This window comes from Triticum urartu, chromosome 1A (genome assembly GCF_056163025.1).
Source record: "Triticum urartu cultivar PI428250 chromosome 1A, HENAU_Tu73, whole genome shotgun sequence".
Lineage (NCBI taxonomy): Eukaryota > Viridiplantae > Streptophyta > Magnoliopsida > Poales > Poaceae > Triticum > Triticum urartu.
Genome location: NC_141873.1, coordinates 468055600 through 468075602, shown reverse-complemented (window position 1 = coordinate 468075602; position 20003 = coordinate 468055600). Strand labels below are relative to the sequence as shown.

General features: G+C 48.8%; 1 protein-coding gene across 2 annotated transcripts; it reads right to left on the bottom strand.

Annotated features, from left to right (window-relative positions):
• Window positions 1-3871: 3871 nt before the first annotated feature.
• LOC125519683 (uncharacterized) lies at window positions 3872-6131 on the bottom strand. 2 transcript variants are annotated; one of them, XM_048684417.2, is made up of 2 exons: window positions 5719-6131; window positions 3872-4791 (listed from the first exon to the last, which is right to left on the bottom strand). In XM_048684417.2, exons 1-2 carry the CDS (start codon window positions 5957-5959, stop codon window positions 4118-4120), a joined length of 915 nt encoding a protein of 304 aa, XP_048540374.2. In that variant the 5' UTR covers window positions 5960-6131; the 3' UTR covers window positions 3872-4117. The 2 variants fall into 2 exon arrangements, with proteins under 2 accessions (XP_048540374.2, XP_087381913.1); XM_087525787.1 differs by having other exon boundaries at window positions 3872-4786; window positions 5719-5841.
• Between the last annotated feature and the right edge of the window lie 13872 nt (window positions 6132-20003).

The following is a 20003-nucleotide window of genomic DNA, read 5'->3' as shown; positions in this document are numbered from 1 at the left end:
GACGCGTCGTGGAGTGACCGAACTGCCCCCCGCTACCGTGTTGTACCCGTGGGGCCCGTGCGGTTGGAGGTGACGTGGGGTCTACGGTCTACCTGTCACTGAACGTGGGTCCCGGAGATAGCGCGGGCCCAGCTGTGGGAGGAGGAGGAGGAGAGGAGGCGTAGCGGACGGCGGACGCTGCGGGTTGCAGATGCAGCGCGGCGGCGAGGGTCATGGTCAAATCCGTCGCGCGCGCGGTCGGTCGTCGGTGACTGACTCGGTGTCCTGGTTTTATCCGTGGGCCCACTGTTTGTTCGATGTTTCCAAGTCGACCGGCCCGTGTTTCTACTGTTTGCGTTTGGGCCGACGTGCTCATGAGCCTGTTTGCTTACCAGTCAGTCCATTTGGGCCTCTGGTTTAGTAATATATGGCGTAGTAAAGGGAATTGTATGCCTCAAAAGGAAAAGAAAAGGGAATTGTATGCGATTGTATATACACAATAAAAAGATGTTGGCTTGATAAAAATCTCCGTTGGTATGCGGGTATTATTATGGGTGCCCAGATCCTGCTAATAATTATCGATCGAAAGGTGTTCTGAACATATCCACATATTATTAAAGTCACACGTTCACTAACTAGCGGTATGTAGGAGGACTAGAAGGTCATAGAGAATGAGAGAACGGGCTCTAAAAAAAATTCGGATGATCTCGAAAGTGTTCTAGGAGGTCCGGGAGCGTCCCAGATTTACCTGGAATGCCCTAGAAGGTGCTAAAGCTTCTGAAAGACCCCGAAATGTTTTCGAACCTTCAAGAATATTATGAATGGTCCCTACTGACTAGTGAGCCGCCCCCTATTCCTTGAGGGGCAAGGTGCCACATGGACCCAAGTTGGTCGCCTGCCACATGACTTGTGGGGCAAGCCACCCGAGAGGTGGATCCTAGGATGACTCCTCTTCTAGGTCGGCCGAACCAGGGAAGGATCCCCTCCCCGAGTAGACCATCCCTATTTCCCATCCACCTACACATAGAGGTGGGAGTGTACCATGGATAGACAAAACGGCCTTGGAGGGCGACCATCCTTGCCCTGTGCCCTCTCTCTTTCTCTGATCTAGACTCACTATGGATTGTTACGTCACTAGGCTATCTCTCCCTCTAGTTTTCGCACTACCTCTTTGTGTTAATCCACGAAGTGCCTCTAAATCAGTACACGTGGATACCTTGGAGGTGTCGTCTACTTCTACACTAGATCGGCTGATCATCCTGGAGAAAATTCTCGCGACCGAGAGGCATAACCTAGCGGCAAGAATCGGCGAGCTTCATCAACTCTTCCTCCTCAACTTTCGTTGGGTGGATTACTGGTGAGATTATCATCACTTGTGCCTCCATAGTATTCCTGAGATTGACGTGAGTGAATAGCCTTTTTTTGCTGCATAGAACGCTCCCCTACAAAGACCAAATCTCCTACCCCCCCCCCTCCACCCTCCCTGAAGATAAATTAGTAGGTGTTAACATTTAGATTGCTAAACTAGGCAACCCATTTACGCGTTGCTAGTACTAGGATTGGATCGATATCTCGATGATGCGAGCTTGATGCTAGATACACTTATACTTAAGGTTTGATGGGTTGATATGTGATACAACTACTAAAAGCATTTCCTGCGCTTCATAGCACGACGACTGCCCTGACTGCCATACAACGGATATATTGGCAATAACGCGTTGATTGTCCATGGGTGCTTTACATGCTCGAGGCCCATTTTTCAATGTCTTTTATTCTTTTAATTTGTATTTATTTCCAGATTTCTATTTTTGTTTTGCTTTTCTTTTTTCCACCTTCATTTTTCATTTCTCTTATTTTCCCAACTTATATAAATATGTTTGAAAAAGACACACACATTTTTTAACTCATGAACACTTTTTAAAATTTAAAAATATTTGTAAAATTTGTGAACACTTTTAAAAACTTATACACACATTTTTCCTAAAATGTGCAAAACCTTTTTTGTAAAATTACATGATGTTTTGCTTAATTACAGCAAATTTAGAAAAATACAAGAACATTTTTTATATGAAAAATCTCTAAAATTACACGACATATTTTTAGTCACGTGAACATTTGTTTTAAAAGGTATCCACGTGAACTTTGTCAAAAATTCGTGCACACTTTTAAAGAAAACTTGATTTTTTATTATTATAATTAAATGATTATGTAAATAAATAAATAATATATTCATTTGAACATAGAAAAAAAATCAATTCATGGGTCGTACCACAACAGCCCATTAGCATCTGCTGCTGACTGCCAGTTCTAAATAAAACGCAGTGCCCACTGCCTACTTTCTGTCGTCTAGTTGGATATCAATTTGTTGGCTCATTTGTTTCTGGGTTGAGTAGTGGTCACTTGTTGGGCCGTGCTGTGGCGGTTGATAGTTTTTTTCTTCTTCTTCTTCTTTTATTTGCATGTGTGGCACTCATTTAACTGGCTAGCGTTGCTGTTGTGCGAACAAGTGACATGAACGGGGACATGATACAAAGCGGACGCTCAGCCATTGACAACCGTGGTTTTTTTTAGGGGACATTGACAACCTGGTTGCGTGACGTGAGAGGTGTACGAGCTCTCGGAGCAACTCGTTTCTATCGATCTTAAAGAAAAGAAAGGCTCAAACTCTTGTGCACTGACCAAAGGGCCCAATCGCGGGGATGATGAAGTCAAAATGGTGAATTTAAAGATATGACCTCTGAGGTTTATATTATGCGCCATCACTACAGTCACTATGGCACAATAAGTAGTTGTCAATCCATCTTTTCACGGATTCGGTGGTGCCTGCTAGACATAGGGTGCCAAATCTCTCGTGTTTTAGTCTCAAGGTATACCTGATATTCAATGGGATTATGTGGATTATTAGCTAGTACTCCCTCCGTCCGAAAATACTTGTCATCAAAATGGATAAAAAATGATGTATCTAGAACTAAAATACATCTAGACACATCCCCTTTTATTCATTTTAATGACAAGTAAAAGTACGCCCTCCATTCATTTTTTTAAGTCATTTCAGTCAACTGAAATTGAGCTGTTTTGCACGCTGTCCGAAGTGTCTACAGCGCCTTATAACAGTGAACAGAGGGTGTAGTTGATTATGCTTGAAGGAAAAAAGATGTGAGGCAACACCCATGGCTTAAACACCTAACTACAATTCTAGCATTTTAGCTTCCTCCACCCTGTTACGACTTGCAACACTCAAATCATTCCCGAGCTAAGAGTATAGTGCTCATAGCCTCGTAGAAAAGAGCCAAAAACTACAAACAATGTATATATTCAACAACTTTTTAAATGTACATCATAAAGAGCCAAAACATAATTTTGGTCGGTTTTGCTAATCTTCAGTTGCCTGAAACTTTCTTTCCCGTCTATTGGTTTTGGATGAAGCTCTCCGAGGGGCCTAGACGGCGGTGCAGCAACGGATAGAAGCGCCCCCGAAGTAGCTCCTGGTCGATGTGGCAACGTCGCCACTGCTGGAGGAGAGTTCGAGGTTTGATAGATGGCCAGGAGCGACGTCAACACATGGGAGGCACCGGCTCGGGCTAGGCGAGGCGGACAGTTGGGAGAAGGTACAGGAGAAGAAGGAAGAATTCATCGGGAAATAGAGAAATAAGATGATCATGAATAGTTCTTTTTCAGGAGTAGTTTATTTCGTATATGTCTCACAGGAGTAGCTTTCTTTTTCAGGCAAGCCATATGTGTCTCCAATTTTGGTCCATTTTACCACTCGATCAACAACTTGGCTTTTTCTTTCTGCAACTGTGAATAACCTTTCTTTATTTTCCTTTGAAAGAGGTCTATGCCAGGATATTATCAGATCATTGCAGCGACAAAACGCGAGGAGATGTTGGTCTAAAACCAAACCTTCCTTCGTTTTCATTTAAAAAGAAAATGAAACTTGATTTTCAACATCAACAAAGCGAAAGAACGAACATGAACATTACAGTGCTGTGGGGTGGCGTGCTCTGGCTTCCAGCACGCGCGCATGTTCAAGCGTTGAACGGCACGGCATCACACCATCGGCGCACGTCTGAGCTAGCTTTCCCAGTGTTACAGGGACTCTTTTTCTTGAAGGAGAAAAGTAAACAAGAAACGACCACTATTGAGGTGGCGGCGGATACTGGCTCGAACCGGACCACGAGCCCGTGGTCGCCGGGTAGGTCCATGCAGTCTCCGCGGGCCACGCCCACTGCGCCGCGTCGCCGTGCTCCGCCGCCGCGCCGCCGTAACCCGAAGCAGAGGACGCAGAGGACGGCACGGATGCCACCGTCACAGAGGACTCCGGGAACGAGTAGGACCCCGAGGAGGAACCGCCGCCGCCGCCGTAGTACGGCGGGAACCCGCCACCTCCAGCGCGCAGAAGCATCTGGTACTGCAAGTAGTCGGAGACGGCGCCGGCGGGGTAGGCGGCCGCCGAGGAGGCCACCGTCGGCGCCGCGCTCGCGGTGGTGGGTGCCGCCGGGGCGGTGAGGCGCGCGTCCTCGGGGAAGTTGAGCTTGGCGCGGCTGCCGCGGAAGCGGAGCGCGGCCTCGTCGTAGGCGCGCGCGGCGGCCTCGGCGGTCTCGAAGGTGCCGAGCCACACGCGGGCGGCCTTGTGCGGGTCGCGGATCTCCGCGGCCCACTTGCCCCACGGCCGCTGCCTCACGCCGCGGTACCGCCGCTCCGGCGCGCTCGCCTGCTCCGCGGCGGCCGCCGGCTCGCCGCCGTACGTGTGCGGGTACTGCTCCCCCATGGCTGCGCTCTGCTGCACGTCCGGGCTCCGCCGCTCCTGTCCTGCCGAGCAAGAAGAAGATGATGATGGTCTATATAAGCGCGAGAGGCCAGCACGCACCATTTGACTGTATGAAACGGCGGCTGACTATACGGTTATACGTACGTACACTTATTTTTGTTTTCATATAATGTAGGGAGAGATGCGTTCATCTGTGTCGACCGGCTGCGTGCACGTGGAGTGCCTTCCTACCGCTCATGTGCTGGCTAGTGGAGTACATTGGGGAGGTTGGTGTATTTGTTGTGTTGCATGAGTGCATTGAACAAACCATATACTTTGGCATTCCCTCATTTTTTTCCTCCTCTATTTATATTTTTTTAGCTCAGTCAAATGATATATAGTATATAAAAACAGATTTTCTTTTTATGAACCTCCGTACAAGATGATAGGAATATAGCATCGATTGAGACATAATAAAATCACAATCGATCAAGAGTGTATGCGCATGTATATAAACGCTTACATCTGTACCATGTTAAGAAAACTAGACAAAAGAAAAGGCAATTTTTGCGGTCAATAACGGTCGTTGCGTGCAGTGCATGCATGGCAGTGGTTCCGACGCACCACTCTGTCTTTTCTTTCTTTATCATGGAACTGACGTGGCACTCCTCTCGTTGCAAGCAAAGGGATTCCATGGAACACACCAGAACACTATACAAAAGAAAAAACACTTGTACTAGGGGGCACGTCACAAACAGTTTGATTAACCACCAGCACCAGCTTTAGATTCCGCACGACTAACACATGCACGCCGAACATCTCTCACAATAACAAACACAAACTTGACGGAAAAAACAAATAAACCAAAGAAAAAGGATGCAAAAGCGCTGCTAGTGTAGGAACGTGGTGACACCGACCTGCAACTGCAAACGCAAACATTCTCCTCTCACAATAAACAACGAGCGACCGCAATGAGTCTCGATCCTCACCTGCTGCGAGCTGATCCGGTGTCGGCGCGGCGGGATAGCAGCCTCCCTGCGCATGCACGTAGCCCCCCATTGCCGGGTGGCCCTCCCAGCCGTCGTCGGCCCAGCCGCCGTCGCCGCCGGACACGACCCTCGCGAGCGCCGACACCATCGTCGACATCTCCTGCGCCTGGTACTCCCCGGACAGCACCGACGAGCCTCCCGCCGCCTCCCCGCCGTCGCCATCCTGCTCCCGGCCCGCCATCCCGCACCACGCTCCCGAGCCCGGTAATGCCGCCTCCGCCGCTGCTCGCGATCGTTCGAGTGGCTCCCTAGCTAGCTAACCAGTTCGAGTTCAAAGTACTCTCAGCTTGGATTCACTAGCTGGCCAGTTCGAGTTCGACTTCACGAGGTGGACTGGCCGCTATATATACAGGCACACAGGCATGAGATTGAGGATGAGCACTCGAGTAGACGAGGCCAAGAAGAAGATGTAATGCGGCTCGTTCGAGCGGGAGGTACGCGCGGTGGCCACGCTGAGCTAGGGCGAGCTACGGAGCTGTAGCTGAGCTAAGCGGGCAGAAGAGCCGCCAAAAAAAAGGCGTGGTTCAGATTTGGACCGAGTCTCGCGCTGACCACGTACTGTCCCTTCAGAGCAAGTGGGCAACGATCGACGACCCATCAGACGGCCGGTGATGAGATCTGGCGAGAGAGAGAGAGCAAACGTGCATTATTTTAGCAGCCGGCGTACGTTGGGCAGACTTGGCGATCGGAGACCGATGGATGTTCATGGACGCATTGTTCCAGCCGCATGCGTGTACGCATCAGTATGATTTTTTGTCGGCCTGACTATCTGTACTGTGCAGCAAGTCAAACCGGTCATCATGCATGCGGATTCAAACGAGACAGTGCAGTAAGATGCTCAAAACATTGTAATAGTACAGTAGGTATACGGTATTAGGGCTACGGATTTCGATAGACCTGACTACATACACACCATGCAAAAAAAAGACATGTGATTGAGATGGTTAGGTGGACAGTGGTATCCCCAACCCACCAGGGTTCAAGATGATATACCGGCTTGGTCTCTTGGAGGTGTTCATAGGAGTAGGGTGTGCGTGTGCATGTTCATAAGGGTGAGTGTATGCGCATGTATATGAGCGCTTGTGTCTGATGCTAAAAAAAAGACATATGACTACATACATGCATACATGAGGGCGGGCGCGTGGCCTACGGCTGGCCACTTGCTAGACGGGACGCCCTACCCCACACCACACCCATCGGAGTGACGTGGTCCTGGCCCAGGCGTGCGTGCGCGCGTGCATGCACCCGAGGTTTCCACGCCCATGGCCATGGGTCAAGCTCGCCCCGGCGAGGTGAAGTTCCATCTCCTCCTCCTCCTCCTTCATGTGGCACGGACAAATCTTCTCCTCGGCCGCCGCGAGATGGAAGTAAGTTCGACATTTGCCAGCCCAAGCTCTCCGGCCACGTCCAGATTCGGGTCTCCTCTCCTCGAGCCGACGTGTTGTTCCACCGTTTTTCCACGTCGTTCGTTCGTTCTACTCTTTCCTGGCCGATCCGGCACGTGCGCGTACTCGTGTTTTAACTGGCACGCGCCGCCTGGAATGTTCTGCGAGAGACTATGAATGGACCTCCGAATGAATGATCGACGTCGAGCTCCGGTAAATAATGAGTAGCTCAACGCACTCGCTGTCTTTTTTTCTTCCTTTTTGGTGCGACTAACACAGTCGCACCGTCGCCGCCTGGAATGTTCTGGTAAATAATTCGGCACGCGCCGCCTGGAACCGGAATGCTCTGCGAGAGACTACTATGAATGGACTGCCGATCCACGTCAAGCTCTGGTAAATATAATTATTAGCAGCTCAAAGCAGTCGCTGTCTTTTCTGTTTTGGCTAATAACACAGTCACACAGTCGCTGTCTTACCGTAACAATATGGAAATACTGGTCTATTGTCCGTGCTGCCACTAATCACTTCTTAACTGCGCCAGCTAATTTCTCCCATCTGCATCTACTGCAGCGGTGGTCGGCGGTGGGCTGGTCCTCTCCGGTCAAACACACACTGTTGCATAGCACATTTTCGTTTAAGGAATATAAAATGGCGAGTTGCCAAAGGCGCGTGCATGCATTCCTGATTCCAGATCCGATCCCATGGATCCGACAATGAGGTTGACCTAACAGCCTAACACCAGACATCCATGTCACTCAGGGACTCGTGTCAGATCGCATCATAGTATACAAAGCATATTATGGTACTCCTATTTGTCTGCAAATGTAGATTATTTTTAAGCTTTCTCTTCGTGCCCAACGCAGAATGTTGACTGCTACTTTCGGAGATAGCGTCTCCATCTTTTTATATTCTCCATTTTTTTTGCGGGGATTTTCCATTTACTCATATAATGGTTTGAATTCCGACCGTTCATCTGAACTATACCTACCATTGGATCTGCGTCGGGCAATATGTTTTTAATCTTCATCTTTAGTACATGGCAATGCTAATTTGAAAATTTTAAGAGCAACTCTAACAGGGTCGCTATATCTACTTGATCAAAATATCCGATCAAAACATCCGAAGACTACATGTTTTTTTTACAACTATTATGGCAATTTGGGTAAAAAAAACACTCAATCAGAGCCGTCGAATGCCTTCAAATAGCTAAAATTTATGAAGTACCCTCCATATCTGACCTTTCAGTCACCATATATGGCGTCTCAGGGCTGCCTTTGGAGGGCGCTCCATAAGACAGTAATGTGTAAACTACATGTGGCGTGACCGTTTCAAATAAAAAAGTGTGGCGTGAAGGGAACTTTAGAGAGGTTGAGAAAAAATGGATGATCCATTGATAAATGGGTCCCATGTTTATGAAGACAATAAATATGAAGACTTTGAGTTTGCCAGGTTTCTCAGCATCATCAATAAATTTTTGAAGTGCATTCCGAATGATCATAGAGGCTGTCTTTTTTACGACTCTGCTAGAGTTGCTCTGACAGCATGAGTATGTGTAGCACCGATACGGGTGCCAAGGATAGACATCTCATACCGTGTCTAAACTAGTACAAAACTTCAATGTGTATTACCACTCTCAAAACAAAACTTGGCCACCCTCTTATAATGGCTAATCTACTAGTACCGCTCCTAGCTTAGCCTAGCACCTGAATATGAGCACATTGCTCATGCTCTAATGCTATCATGTTTTTTCAATGAAATACCAGGGCATTTATATTATTTAGAGTCTGTTACATGGTCTCCGGTCCTTTTTCTTGCGGGGACAAAGGTCTTCAATCCAACTGAGGCTGCAACTCTTTTGAATATCTTCATACATTCCAAGTAACCATTCAACTGCATTCATCATTATTTCACAGCAACACATAGGCTCCTAGTAGTAGCAAGAGAAACTGAGATCAAAATGTATAAGAAAATTGGGGAAAAAATATAAAAGTAAAGCTTTTGCAAGACACAAGCAACAACATTATTTTCATCCCACATGAAACCGGCAAGCAGATTCCTATCTTATGAAATTTCCATGTCTCAAATCTATGATCCATGTTTTTTCTTGGGATTACTATTGTAACGCCCTGGACACACCCGCCGGTGGTCGTTACTCCTGGCGGGATCTAGACTGACCCCACATATCAATGCTAATCTTTTCTGCACACTTTGTCCTCACTCGTGCGCATCCGGGAGCAACTTCCCGGTCGGTCACCCACATACACCCCTACTTAGAGGAACTGACGTCCTCGTCGGGCCACAAGAACGTTCCCTCTTGGCACATACGTCTGTGCTTCCAGTCCGGTACATGTGCCATGCCGTGTGCCACGACGGGTCACAAACGTCATGAACAAAATGACCACGCACCTGTCCGCAAACATCCGTGTAACCGCGAGGGTCGGCTCTGATACCAACTTGTAACGCCCCGGACACACCCACCGGTGGTCGTTACTCTTGGCGGTATCTAGACTGGCCTCACATATCAATACTAGTCTTTTCTGCGCACTTTGTCCTAACTCGTGCGCACCCGGGAGCAACTTTCCGGTCGGTCACCCATCCTGAAACTACTTCAAGCTGAGCACGCTTAACTTTGAAATTCTGTCTGAATGGGCTCCCGGAAAAGAAGGAATTTCTTATTGATATGAGTAGTCTATCATCCCTAATAAGCCAGGCTATCACAACTATCCTTTGCACACACACCCATCCATCCTCCAAAATTTATTTGTCGTCGAGGATCCTTCTTTTAGTTATGGGTGTGGTGATGTGTGAGTTGAGGCCATCCTCTAATGGCGCTCCTTGCGCATCCCTCTGGGTGCGTCATTGGGCATGTAGACATGCAAACCCGGATTAACCATAGGCTTGTATTTTTTTTCTGCAGGGCGAATGAGGAGGCTAGGACATCTAGGTCACAAACCCACTCGATTCACTACATGGTTTAACTATCAATCTATCAAATGGCCCCGCTTGCAGCAATCACGTCATCTATTTCTGATCAGGCGTAAAAAAATTCTAGAAGGGTTAGGCGTGCATCACTGCGCCGTCGAGTTGTTGAGATTTCACAAAGATAAAATTGGTTTGACATGTGGGGAAGATGATGAAGTGTGTTTTCTTTTTTATATAATGCAGTGTTTTAGAGGGTTTTCTTGCCGGTGTGATTGTGTTATCTTCTACCCAACAAATATTTATGTGAGACGCATGTACTACATTGGTGCTACAATGTCACATGTTTTTTTTTTGCGGAGAGCTATAGTGTCACATGTTGACACTTATTTTTTAGACGGTGAGAGGGTGCGCATGTCTGATGTGTTTTTACAGCTTGGTTGTTGCTGATTAATTTGAGAAATCATTGACCCAATCAAAATAGTGAATCAATTTCAAAATTGAATACATCAACTGAATGAGAGAGCTCATTGAGAAATAGTTGACCCGGTCAACATCGTGAACCAAATTCAAAGTGGAACATCTCACTTGAATGGGATGGCTAATAAATTAGGAAGCATAGTGAATTAGATGGTTCAGGGAAAAATAGGTGTATGAGGACCGGTGTTTTTTAATTGAGAAGGTGCACGGGTGCTGATGTGTTTTTATAGCCTGGTTGTTGTCGATTAATTTGAGAAATTGTTGACCTAGTCAAAATTGTGGATAAAATAGAAAACGATTACCCTAACTGAATGAGATAGATCCTCGAGAAATCATTGACCCGGTCAAAATCATGAACCAAATTCAAAATTCAACATCTCACTTGAATGGGAAGGCTAAAGAATTAGGGAATGTAGTGAATTAGATGATTCATGGAAAAAATGGTGTATGAGGACTGGTATTTTTTAAGTGGTGAGAGGCTGCACAGTGCTGATGTGTTTTTATAGCCTGGTTGCCGTCGATTAACTTGAGAAATCATTGACCTAGTCAAAATTGTGAATCAAATAGAAAATGATTATCCTAACTGAATGAGGGAGATCTTTTAGAAATCGTTGGCCCGGTCAAAATCGTGAACCAAATTCAAATGTAACATCTCAATTGAATGAGAGGGTTCTAAAATTAGGGAGCTATTATAGATGACTAGTAAGTCCTTAGTAAACACATTGTTTTGCTATTTCACAATTGTCTAACAAAAAAAATATTTAAGTCACCGGCTCATAGCTAGGTCCGTCTGATCTAAACACGAGATTATCCATGATGTTGTGATATTTACCATGAGGAATTTACATTATTCTTTTTATATAAGCGGGCAAAATTTTGAAAATTGACTATGTCTCCGAAAGTGTTGTTCTGATCCTGAGCTCATGTGAACTCGTGTGAACATTAAAATAAAAAAAAATATTGTTTTTCCTTTCAAAATCCAATTTTTTTTCATGTTGAACATGGCAAATATTTTCATTGCTTGCAAAGTTTTATCATGAAATGACATTCGTGTAAGGCATGGCAAAAAAAAAATCAATACTCCAAAATGCTTTTGAAAATAACATTTTTGAGCATCGATTGTTCTTTTGCCATGTTTTCCACGATGTTATCTGGCGATGAAGCTTTGCAAGCGATGAGAACATGTGTTAATATTTGGCCCTTTTTTGAAAAAATTCACTTTTTTACAGTTCACGAGCTCACATGAGCTCGGGATCAGAACAGCCGTGTCCCTACATGCTCTATATACCTTATCATGTCTATTAAGGAACAGAGAGGCAGTATTAGTTCACTGTCAAACAAGTATACGTCGTATTTCTGGTGGGCCCTGAGAGGCGCCTAAACATGTCGACAGCACGTATCTAGTCTTGGAGACAGGCGTGCAAAGTTGGACATGCATGGGGCATTGAGAAGTCAAGTTTGTTTGCTCGAGGCAGAGGCCTGCATGGGAAGCGAAGCGAAGCCGCCGCATTCTGCCAAACGGTTTCAGTTTCTTTCCTGGTTTGCAACGATCAATCGATCTGCAGTTCTGCACGGAGGGCTCTAAAATAAGCTCATCTACACGAACCATGCTAAAGGACTCCAGACCGTGGAGAAAAACGCAAAGATTTTGTCTTGAAAAGACGGTGCGGAGTTGGGACGCCTCCAGCAGACATTTGCTCCCAGCCCAGCCATGATGAAAAAGGAAAAACGTGATCGTTAGAAAACCACTGGTTATCTTATTAACAGTACGTATGTACCTAACTTGCCTTTCCCTGTTTCACAGAACGAACTTAGGTTTCACACTGCATGCAATATTTTGGACAAACTTGGAGACCGAAGTCCTAATCCGATAAGAATAATTGGCCCTGGAAATGAACAGGAGGACCTTATGGAAAGGGGGAGACAAGCGGGGTGTCTTGCTGGTGTTTATTATTGGGATCGGGAGTTGAAACTTTTGAAGCCAGGTTCAGACTTGCAGCTCGGTGGAATTTTAGCACCGACAAATAAACTTGAAAAATCAAAAGCTTCATTTACATTCCTTTTTTGACGATGCTACTGCACGGTCTTATCCTCCAAGCAAGCAAGCAGCTGCCTCTGACAAAGGCATGCACCACGTTTCGTCGCACAGTGTGGTGTGGTCTGCCACGCACGCCACCGGTCAAAGGTCAAAAGGCCTTCTATTCGAGCGGCCTCTTCATGAAAATTTGAACGGAGACTCTGTAGATGCTATTCATATTAGAGCATGGACACATGATTTTCTAGAGCCTACTCAATCACCAAACTGGAAAACTGACCCGGCCTAAAGAAACAGAGTAAATAGTGTAAAACTATGGGTGGTGGTAAGTTCGGTCTGGTTGGTGGGTGAGGAAGTCCTAAATTAGGAGGTGTCCGAATGACCAGACTATACCTTCAGCCGGTCTCCTGGACTATGAAGATACAAGATTGAAGACTTCGTCTCGTGTCCGGGAGGGACTTTCCTTGGCGTGGAAGGCAAGCTTGGTGATATGAATATGCAGATCTCCTACCATTGTAACCGACTCTATATAACCCTAACCCTATCCGGTATATATATAAACCGGAGGGTTTTTAGTCCGTAGGATGACATACACAACAACAATCATATCATCGGCTAGCTTCTAGGGTTTAGCCTCTATGATCTCGTGGTAGATCTACTCTTGTACTACCCATATCATCAATATTAATCAAGCAGGACGTAGGGTTTTACCTCCATCGAGAGGGCCCGAACCTGGGTAAAACTTCGTGTCCCTTGCCTCCTGTTACCATCCGGCCTAGACGCACAGTTCGGGACCCCCTATCCGAGATCCGCCGGTTTTGACACCGACATTGGTGCTTTCATTCAGAGTTCCTCTGTGTCGTCGCCGTCAGGCTTGATGGCTCCTACGATCATCAATGGCGATGCAGTCCAGGGTGACACCTTCCTCCCCAGACAGATCTTCGTCTTCGGCGGCTTCGCACTGCGGGCCAATTCACTTGGCCATCTGGAGCAGATCGAAAGCTATGCCCCTGGCCGTCAGGTCAGATTTGGAAGCTTAAACTACATGGCTGACATCCACGGGGACTTGATCTTCGACGGATTCGAGCCATTGTCGAGCGCGCCGCACTGTCACGACGAGCATGATCTAGCTCTGCCGCCGAACAGTGCCCTGGAGGCCGCACCCGCATCGGCTTCGACCCTTAATTCGGAGCCAACTGCGCCGATCGAGGATGGGTGGTTGGACGCAGCCTCGGGGTCTGCGATCCCAACGGCGATCGGGCCGAACACAGCCCCGCACGCTGTGAGACTCGTGACTCCAAGGAGCCGGACTCCTCTCCGGACTCCGAACCCTCCGCGCCCCTGCCGATCGAATCCGATTGGGCGCCGATCATAGAGTTTACTGCCGCGGACATCTTTCAGCACTCGCCTTTCGGCGATATTCTGAAGACACTGAAGTCCCTCTCTTTATCAGGAGAGCCCTGACCGGACTATGGTCAGCAAGGTTGGGATTCGGACGATGAAGAAATTCAAAGCCCACCCACCACCCACTTTGTAGCCACTGTCGACGACTTAACCGACATGCTCGACTTCGACTCCAAAGACATCAACGGTATGGACGCCGATGAAGGAGACGATGAAGAACCAGCGCCTATCAGGCCCTGGAAAGCCACCTCGTCATATGACATATACATGGTGGATATCCCAAAAGAAGGAGATGGCGATGGAACAGCGGAGGATGACCCCTCCAAGAAACAACCTAAGCGCCGGCGTCAGCGGCGCCGCTCAAAATCCCGCCAAAACAAATACGGTGATTCCAGCATGGGAGATAATAATATTCCGGAAAGTGCCGAAGAAAACCCCCTCCAGCAAGAATTAGCACAAGAGGATGGAGAAACCAGCCCTCATGAGAGAGCGGCAGATAGAGAGGTCGAGGACGATAATTATATGCCTCCCTCCGAAGACGAGGCAAGCCTCGACGACGACGAATTCGTCGTGCCAGAGGATCCCGTCGAGCAAGAGCGTTTTCAACGCAGGCTTATGGCCACGGCAAGAAGCCTCAAGAAAAAACAGCAACAATTCAGAGCTGATCAAGATTTGCTAGTCGACAGATGGACTGAAGTCCTTGCGGACGAAGAGCATAAACTCGAACGCCCCTCCAAGAGCTACCCGAAGTGCAGGTTGCTACCCCGATTAGAGGAGGAAGCACTTGATGCGGCCGACCGGCCACCTCGTGGCCGTGACAGAGAGGCCTCTCGGCCCTGCACTCAAGCCGCACCCCGTACCAAGGCACGGGAATATGCCTCGGACTTACGAGATATGTTGGAGGACAAGGCAAGGCAAACAAGATCGATCTATGGATCGCGCGGGCACCCCACGGCTCGAGACGGTAACCGTCACGCCGGTCGCAAATTTGGCAGGGCCGAACACAGTAGACAAAGCTCATTGGAGCTACGTCGTGATATAGCCCAGTACAGAGGGGCTGCACACCCACTATGCTTCACAGACGAAATAATGGATCATCAAATCCCCGAGGATTTCAAACCCGTAAATATCGAATCATATGATGGCACAACAGATCCTGCGGTATGGATCGAGGATTATCTCCTTCATATCCACATGGCCCGCGGCGATGATTTCCACGCCATCAAATACCTCCCACTCAAGCTTAAAGGACCAGCTCGGCATTGGCTTAACAACTTGCCAACAGGATCAATCAGTTGTTGGGAGGACCTAGAAGCCGCATTCCTCGACAATTTTTAGGGCACTTATGTGTGACCCCCAGACGCCGATGACCTAAGTCACGTAATTCAGCAGCCAGAGGAATCGACCAGGCAATTCTGGACACGGTTCCTAACAAAGAAAAATCAAATAGTCGACTGTCCGGACGCTGAGGCCCTAGCAGCCTTCAAGCACAATATCCGTGACGAGTGGCTTGCCCGGCACCTTGGACAGAAAAAGCCGAAGTCTATGGCAGCACTCACGACATTCATGACCCGCTTTTGCCCGGGAGAAGACAGCTGGCTTGCTCGTAGCAACAATATGACCAAGAATCCTGATAATTCAGATACCAGGGACAGTAGTGACAGGTCGCATCGCAACAAGCAGAAGCGCCGCATTAACGGCGACAATGCTGAGGATACGGCAGTTAATGCCGGATTCAGAGGCTCTAAATCCGGTCAGTGGAAAAAGCCATTCAAAAGGAATCCTAGGGGCCCGTCCAGTTTGGACCGAATACTCGACCGCTTGTGGCAGATACATGGCACCTCCGAAAAGCCGGCCAATCACACCAACAGGGATTGTTGGGTGTTCAAGCAGGCAGGCAAGTTAAACGCCGAAAATGAAGACAAGGGGCTGCATAGCGATGACGACGAGGAGCCCCGACCGCCGAACAACAATGGACAGAAGGGTTTTCCCCCACAAGTGCGGACGGTGAACATGATATACGCAACCCACATCTCCAAGAGGGAGCGGAAGCGCGCGTTAAGGGACGTATACGCGATAGAGCCAGTCGCCCCAAAGTTCAACCCATGGTCCTCCTGCCCGATCACCTTTGATCGAAGGGACCACCCCACTAGCACCCGTCATGGCGGATTCGCCGCATTGGTTCTAGACCCAATTATTGACGGATTTCATCTAACTAGAGTCCTTATGGACGGCGGCAGTAGCCTGAACCTGCTTTACCAGGATACAGTGCGGAAAATGGGCATAGATCCCTCGAGGATTAAGCCCACCAAAACGACCTTTAAAGGCGTAATATCAGGTGTAGAGGCCAACTGTACAGGCTCAGTCACACTTGAAGTGGTCTTTGGATCTCCGGATAATTTCTGAAGCGAGGAGTTAATCTTCGACATAGTCCCATTCCGCAGTGGCTATCACGCACTGCTCGGGCGAACCGCATTCACAAAGTTCAATGCGGTACCGCACTATGCATACCTTAAGCTCAAGATGCCAGGCCCTCGAGGAGTAATTACGGTCAATGAAAACACCGAACGCTCCCTCCGAACGGAGGAGCACATGGCGGCCCTTGCAGCGGAGGTACAAAGCAGCCTCTCCAGGCAGTTCTCCAGTCCGGCCATTAAACGATCGGACAACGTCAAGAGCGCCCGGAGTAACCTACAACAAGACCGCCTGGCACGACCCGAGCAGGCGTAGCAATGCGTCCCCAACCCCAGCCCTCGCAAAAATACGATACCAGTACTTCGCGTACATAACTACGCTCTAGAAATACCATGGGTACAGGGGGAGGGGTACCATCACAGCACGCCCGAAACACGGCTTAAACCGCACCAGGGGCTGCCGATTTTTTAATTTTCTCTTATTTTTAGGTCTCCACTCTTCGGAAGGCCTGTTCGGCAGTTCAATTGCCGCACAAACGATGCAAGAAACAGGGAAGCAGACAAGCCACGCCGCATTATGGAACTCCCAGGTGGTCTCTATCACGAGCAGTATACCTGCTTCGCATACTATTCCGCAGCTTGCCCCTGGACCGGACATGTTACATAGTCCAACCTTTTGCTTATCGCATTATTTGTATCGTTCTGCTTTGATCGCAGCCCTCTTTAATAAACAGTGCATAGCTTTTGTCTATTTTTGCATTACCTTTTTATTATTATATATATATTCCTTAACGACATATTGCACCCATACACTTTGGTACGGCCTAAATACGCCAGGGGCTTTAGTACCCCTCAATATGGTGTGAGAAGTTCGAACACTTTAACAAGTGCGGCACCCCGAACTTATAGCATTATATGCATCGGCTCTGAATCATGTCTTGGATCAATAGTTGGGTTTGCCTGGCTCCTATGTTTTGGTGCCTTACGTTCCGCTATATCGGCTAAGGTAGCATTAGGAGAACCACTGCGATTGTGCCCCAGTTAAGCTGGGTCGAGCACCTCAGTGGAGAAAGCTAAAACTGACCGTCATGATGAAGCGAGAGCTGGTCGCTGTTCGAGAGGTTTTTTCGAGTCCCTAACGACTTATGCCGCTTAGAGCGAGGAGCCGGCTCTGTCCGGCCAAGGCGTGGATAGCGCCCCGAACTCGGTCTTCCGAATACCAGGGGCTTCGCCGAAATTTAAAATTATAGAATTCTATGGCTAAGTGAGAGTGTTCACGCATTATAGTCCGATTGCCTTGTTCTTTGGGCTGAGCGCCTCCCTCGAAGGACCCAAACATGGGAAAAAGAGCGCTCAGGTTTATCCCCGAACACCCCAGCACTAGCAGCACGGGGGCAGAAGCCGACGACTTGCCATCTCTTAGAATTGATAAACAACTGCACAGAAGGTAATATTTTAAATTCCAACAGCATTGCTTAGCGCATATGAACAAGTTTTCAGCGCACAGGACAAAACGAGCAAGTTTCACTAAAAAATTACATCCCTAGAACATTCATCCGCCACAAGGCAGGCACACTTCAGAACATCCTTATAATAATTCTCAGGCTTGCGATGCTCTTTCTCCGGCGGTGGCCCGTCCTTCACAAGCTTCTCAGCATCCAGCTTGCCCAGTGCACCTTAGCACGGGCAAGGGCCCTACGGCACCTTCAATGCAGACGGAGCGCTTGATGACTTCGAGCCTTGGACAGGCCTCCACCAGCCGCCGCACCAGCCCGAAATAGCTCCCAGGCAGAGCCCCTCCAGGCCACAGCCGAACTATGAGGCCCTTCATGGCCTGTCCGGCCACCTTATGGAGCTCGTCCAGTTGCTTCAGCTGGTCGCTCAGGGGCACGTGGTGTCCGACCTCAGCATACTGAGACCAGAACACCTTCTCTGTTGAGCTGCCCTCCTCGGCTCGATAGAATGCGGCGGCATCGGACACACTCTGGGGAAGATCTGCGAACGCTCCTGGAGAGCTCCGGATTCGGGTAAGTAACAAGTAACTCACGTTTATGTGTTTGCTTTGCATAAAGAATGCCTTACCCGCCGCTATCTTCTTCACCTCATCCAACTCCTGGAGGGTCTTCTGGGATTCGGCCTTGGCAGACTTGGCATTTTCAATAGCCACCGCGAGCTCGGACGCTCGCGTCTTTGAGTCAAGCTCCAAACTCTCATATTTTTCCATGAGAGCCTGGAGCTCTTGCCGTACCTTGCCAACCTCGGCCTCATACTTCTCCCGCTCGGTGCGCTCCATGGCCGCCCTCTTCTCGGCCTCGACCAGCGCTTGCTTAAGGGTCACCACCTCAGACGTGGCCCCTACAATAGCCATGATAATCCTGTCATTTTTTGCAATTGCACCTTTTTATATTATTTAAAACAAGGTATTTCTTACCTTCATTGTCCTCGAGCTGCTTCTTGGCACGCCCGAGCTCTTGCTCGGACCGCTCGAGGTTCTGCTTTAGCGTGTCCACTTCCACAGTCAGTGCAGCGGACGCAAGCAGAGAAGCCTGCATACGCATATTGACTCCTTTTTGTTAGACTCCTGCGAATTTTATTTGATCCTCTATTCGGCTTTTCTTCCCGAACGTCAAACAGAGCATCAGGAGCTACTATCTATGCGGTAATATTATTTACACATTCTTTACTTACCTCAAAGCATGTTAAAAGGCTAGTACAAGCTTCAGTCAGTCCGCTCTTGGCGGACTGAACCTTCTGGACCACCGCACTCATAATGGTGCGGTGCTCATCATCGATGGAGGCGCCTTAGAGCGCCTCCAACAGATTGTCCGGCGCCTCCGGTTGGACGGGGGTCACCGGCACGGTGGGCTTCCTCCTCTTGAAAGGAGGTCCCTCGCCGGACTCTGGAACCTTTGAAGGTTCCGGAGCGGTGTCCGCCCTAGAGCCGGACTTGGAGCCCTAGGGGTTTCATCCCCTTTACTCCTGGAGTCCGGGAGGTCGCCTTGCAGCGCCTCCAGGACCACCTCCTCCCGGCTTGGAATCTGTTGGGACAACACTTCGGTGTCATCCGTAGGGCGGGGGGAGGAAGCCATTGGAAGCGAGTTCACATCCGACGAGTCCAGTGAGCCGCTCGACGACGCGTCGAGCCGGTCTTTGGGTGGGCTGCATAAACATATTCGACATAAGGGAAATCTGTGCAATAAACGAATACTATGAATTACTCTGGTATCCGAATACTTACAATTTTGCCAGGGGCTTGGCCCTGGGCGGCCACTCCTCTCCGCCGTCGTCGGCGTCGGTGGAGTAGTCCGGAGGAAGGGTTTTCCCTTTCTTGGACCCTCCAGCCTCCCCAGAGAGGGCGGCCTTCCTTTTCTTCTCTCCTCCCGCTGGAGGGGGAGAGGTCTCTTCTTCTTCCTCCTCCTCTTCACGAGAGGAATGCGCCTCGGAACCGTCGGATGATGGATCCGACACCTCCTGGCACCGGGCACTCTTTCGAGTCCCCGTGGCCTTTTTCGCGGCCTTCTTCTCCGGCACCACATAGAGTGCTAGAACCAGCAGCTTCGCCAAGCGAGCGTCCGCTGGGCCTTCAGG

Bases quoted from the DNA above. Each gene is read 5' to 3' on its own strand.
- LOC125519683 (XM_048684417.2), bottom strand. From the start codon at position 5,959: ATGGCGGGCCGGGAGCAGGATGGCGACGGCGGGGAGGCGGCGGGAGGC. The intron at 4,792-5,718 runs GTGAGGATCGAG...CTTGCTCGGCAG, and splicing joins ACCGGATCAGCTCGCAGCAG to GACAGGAGCGGCGGAGCCCG.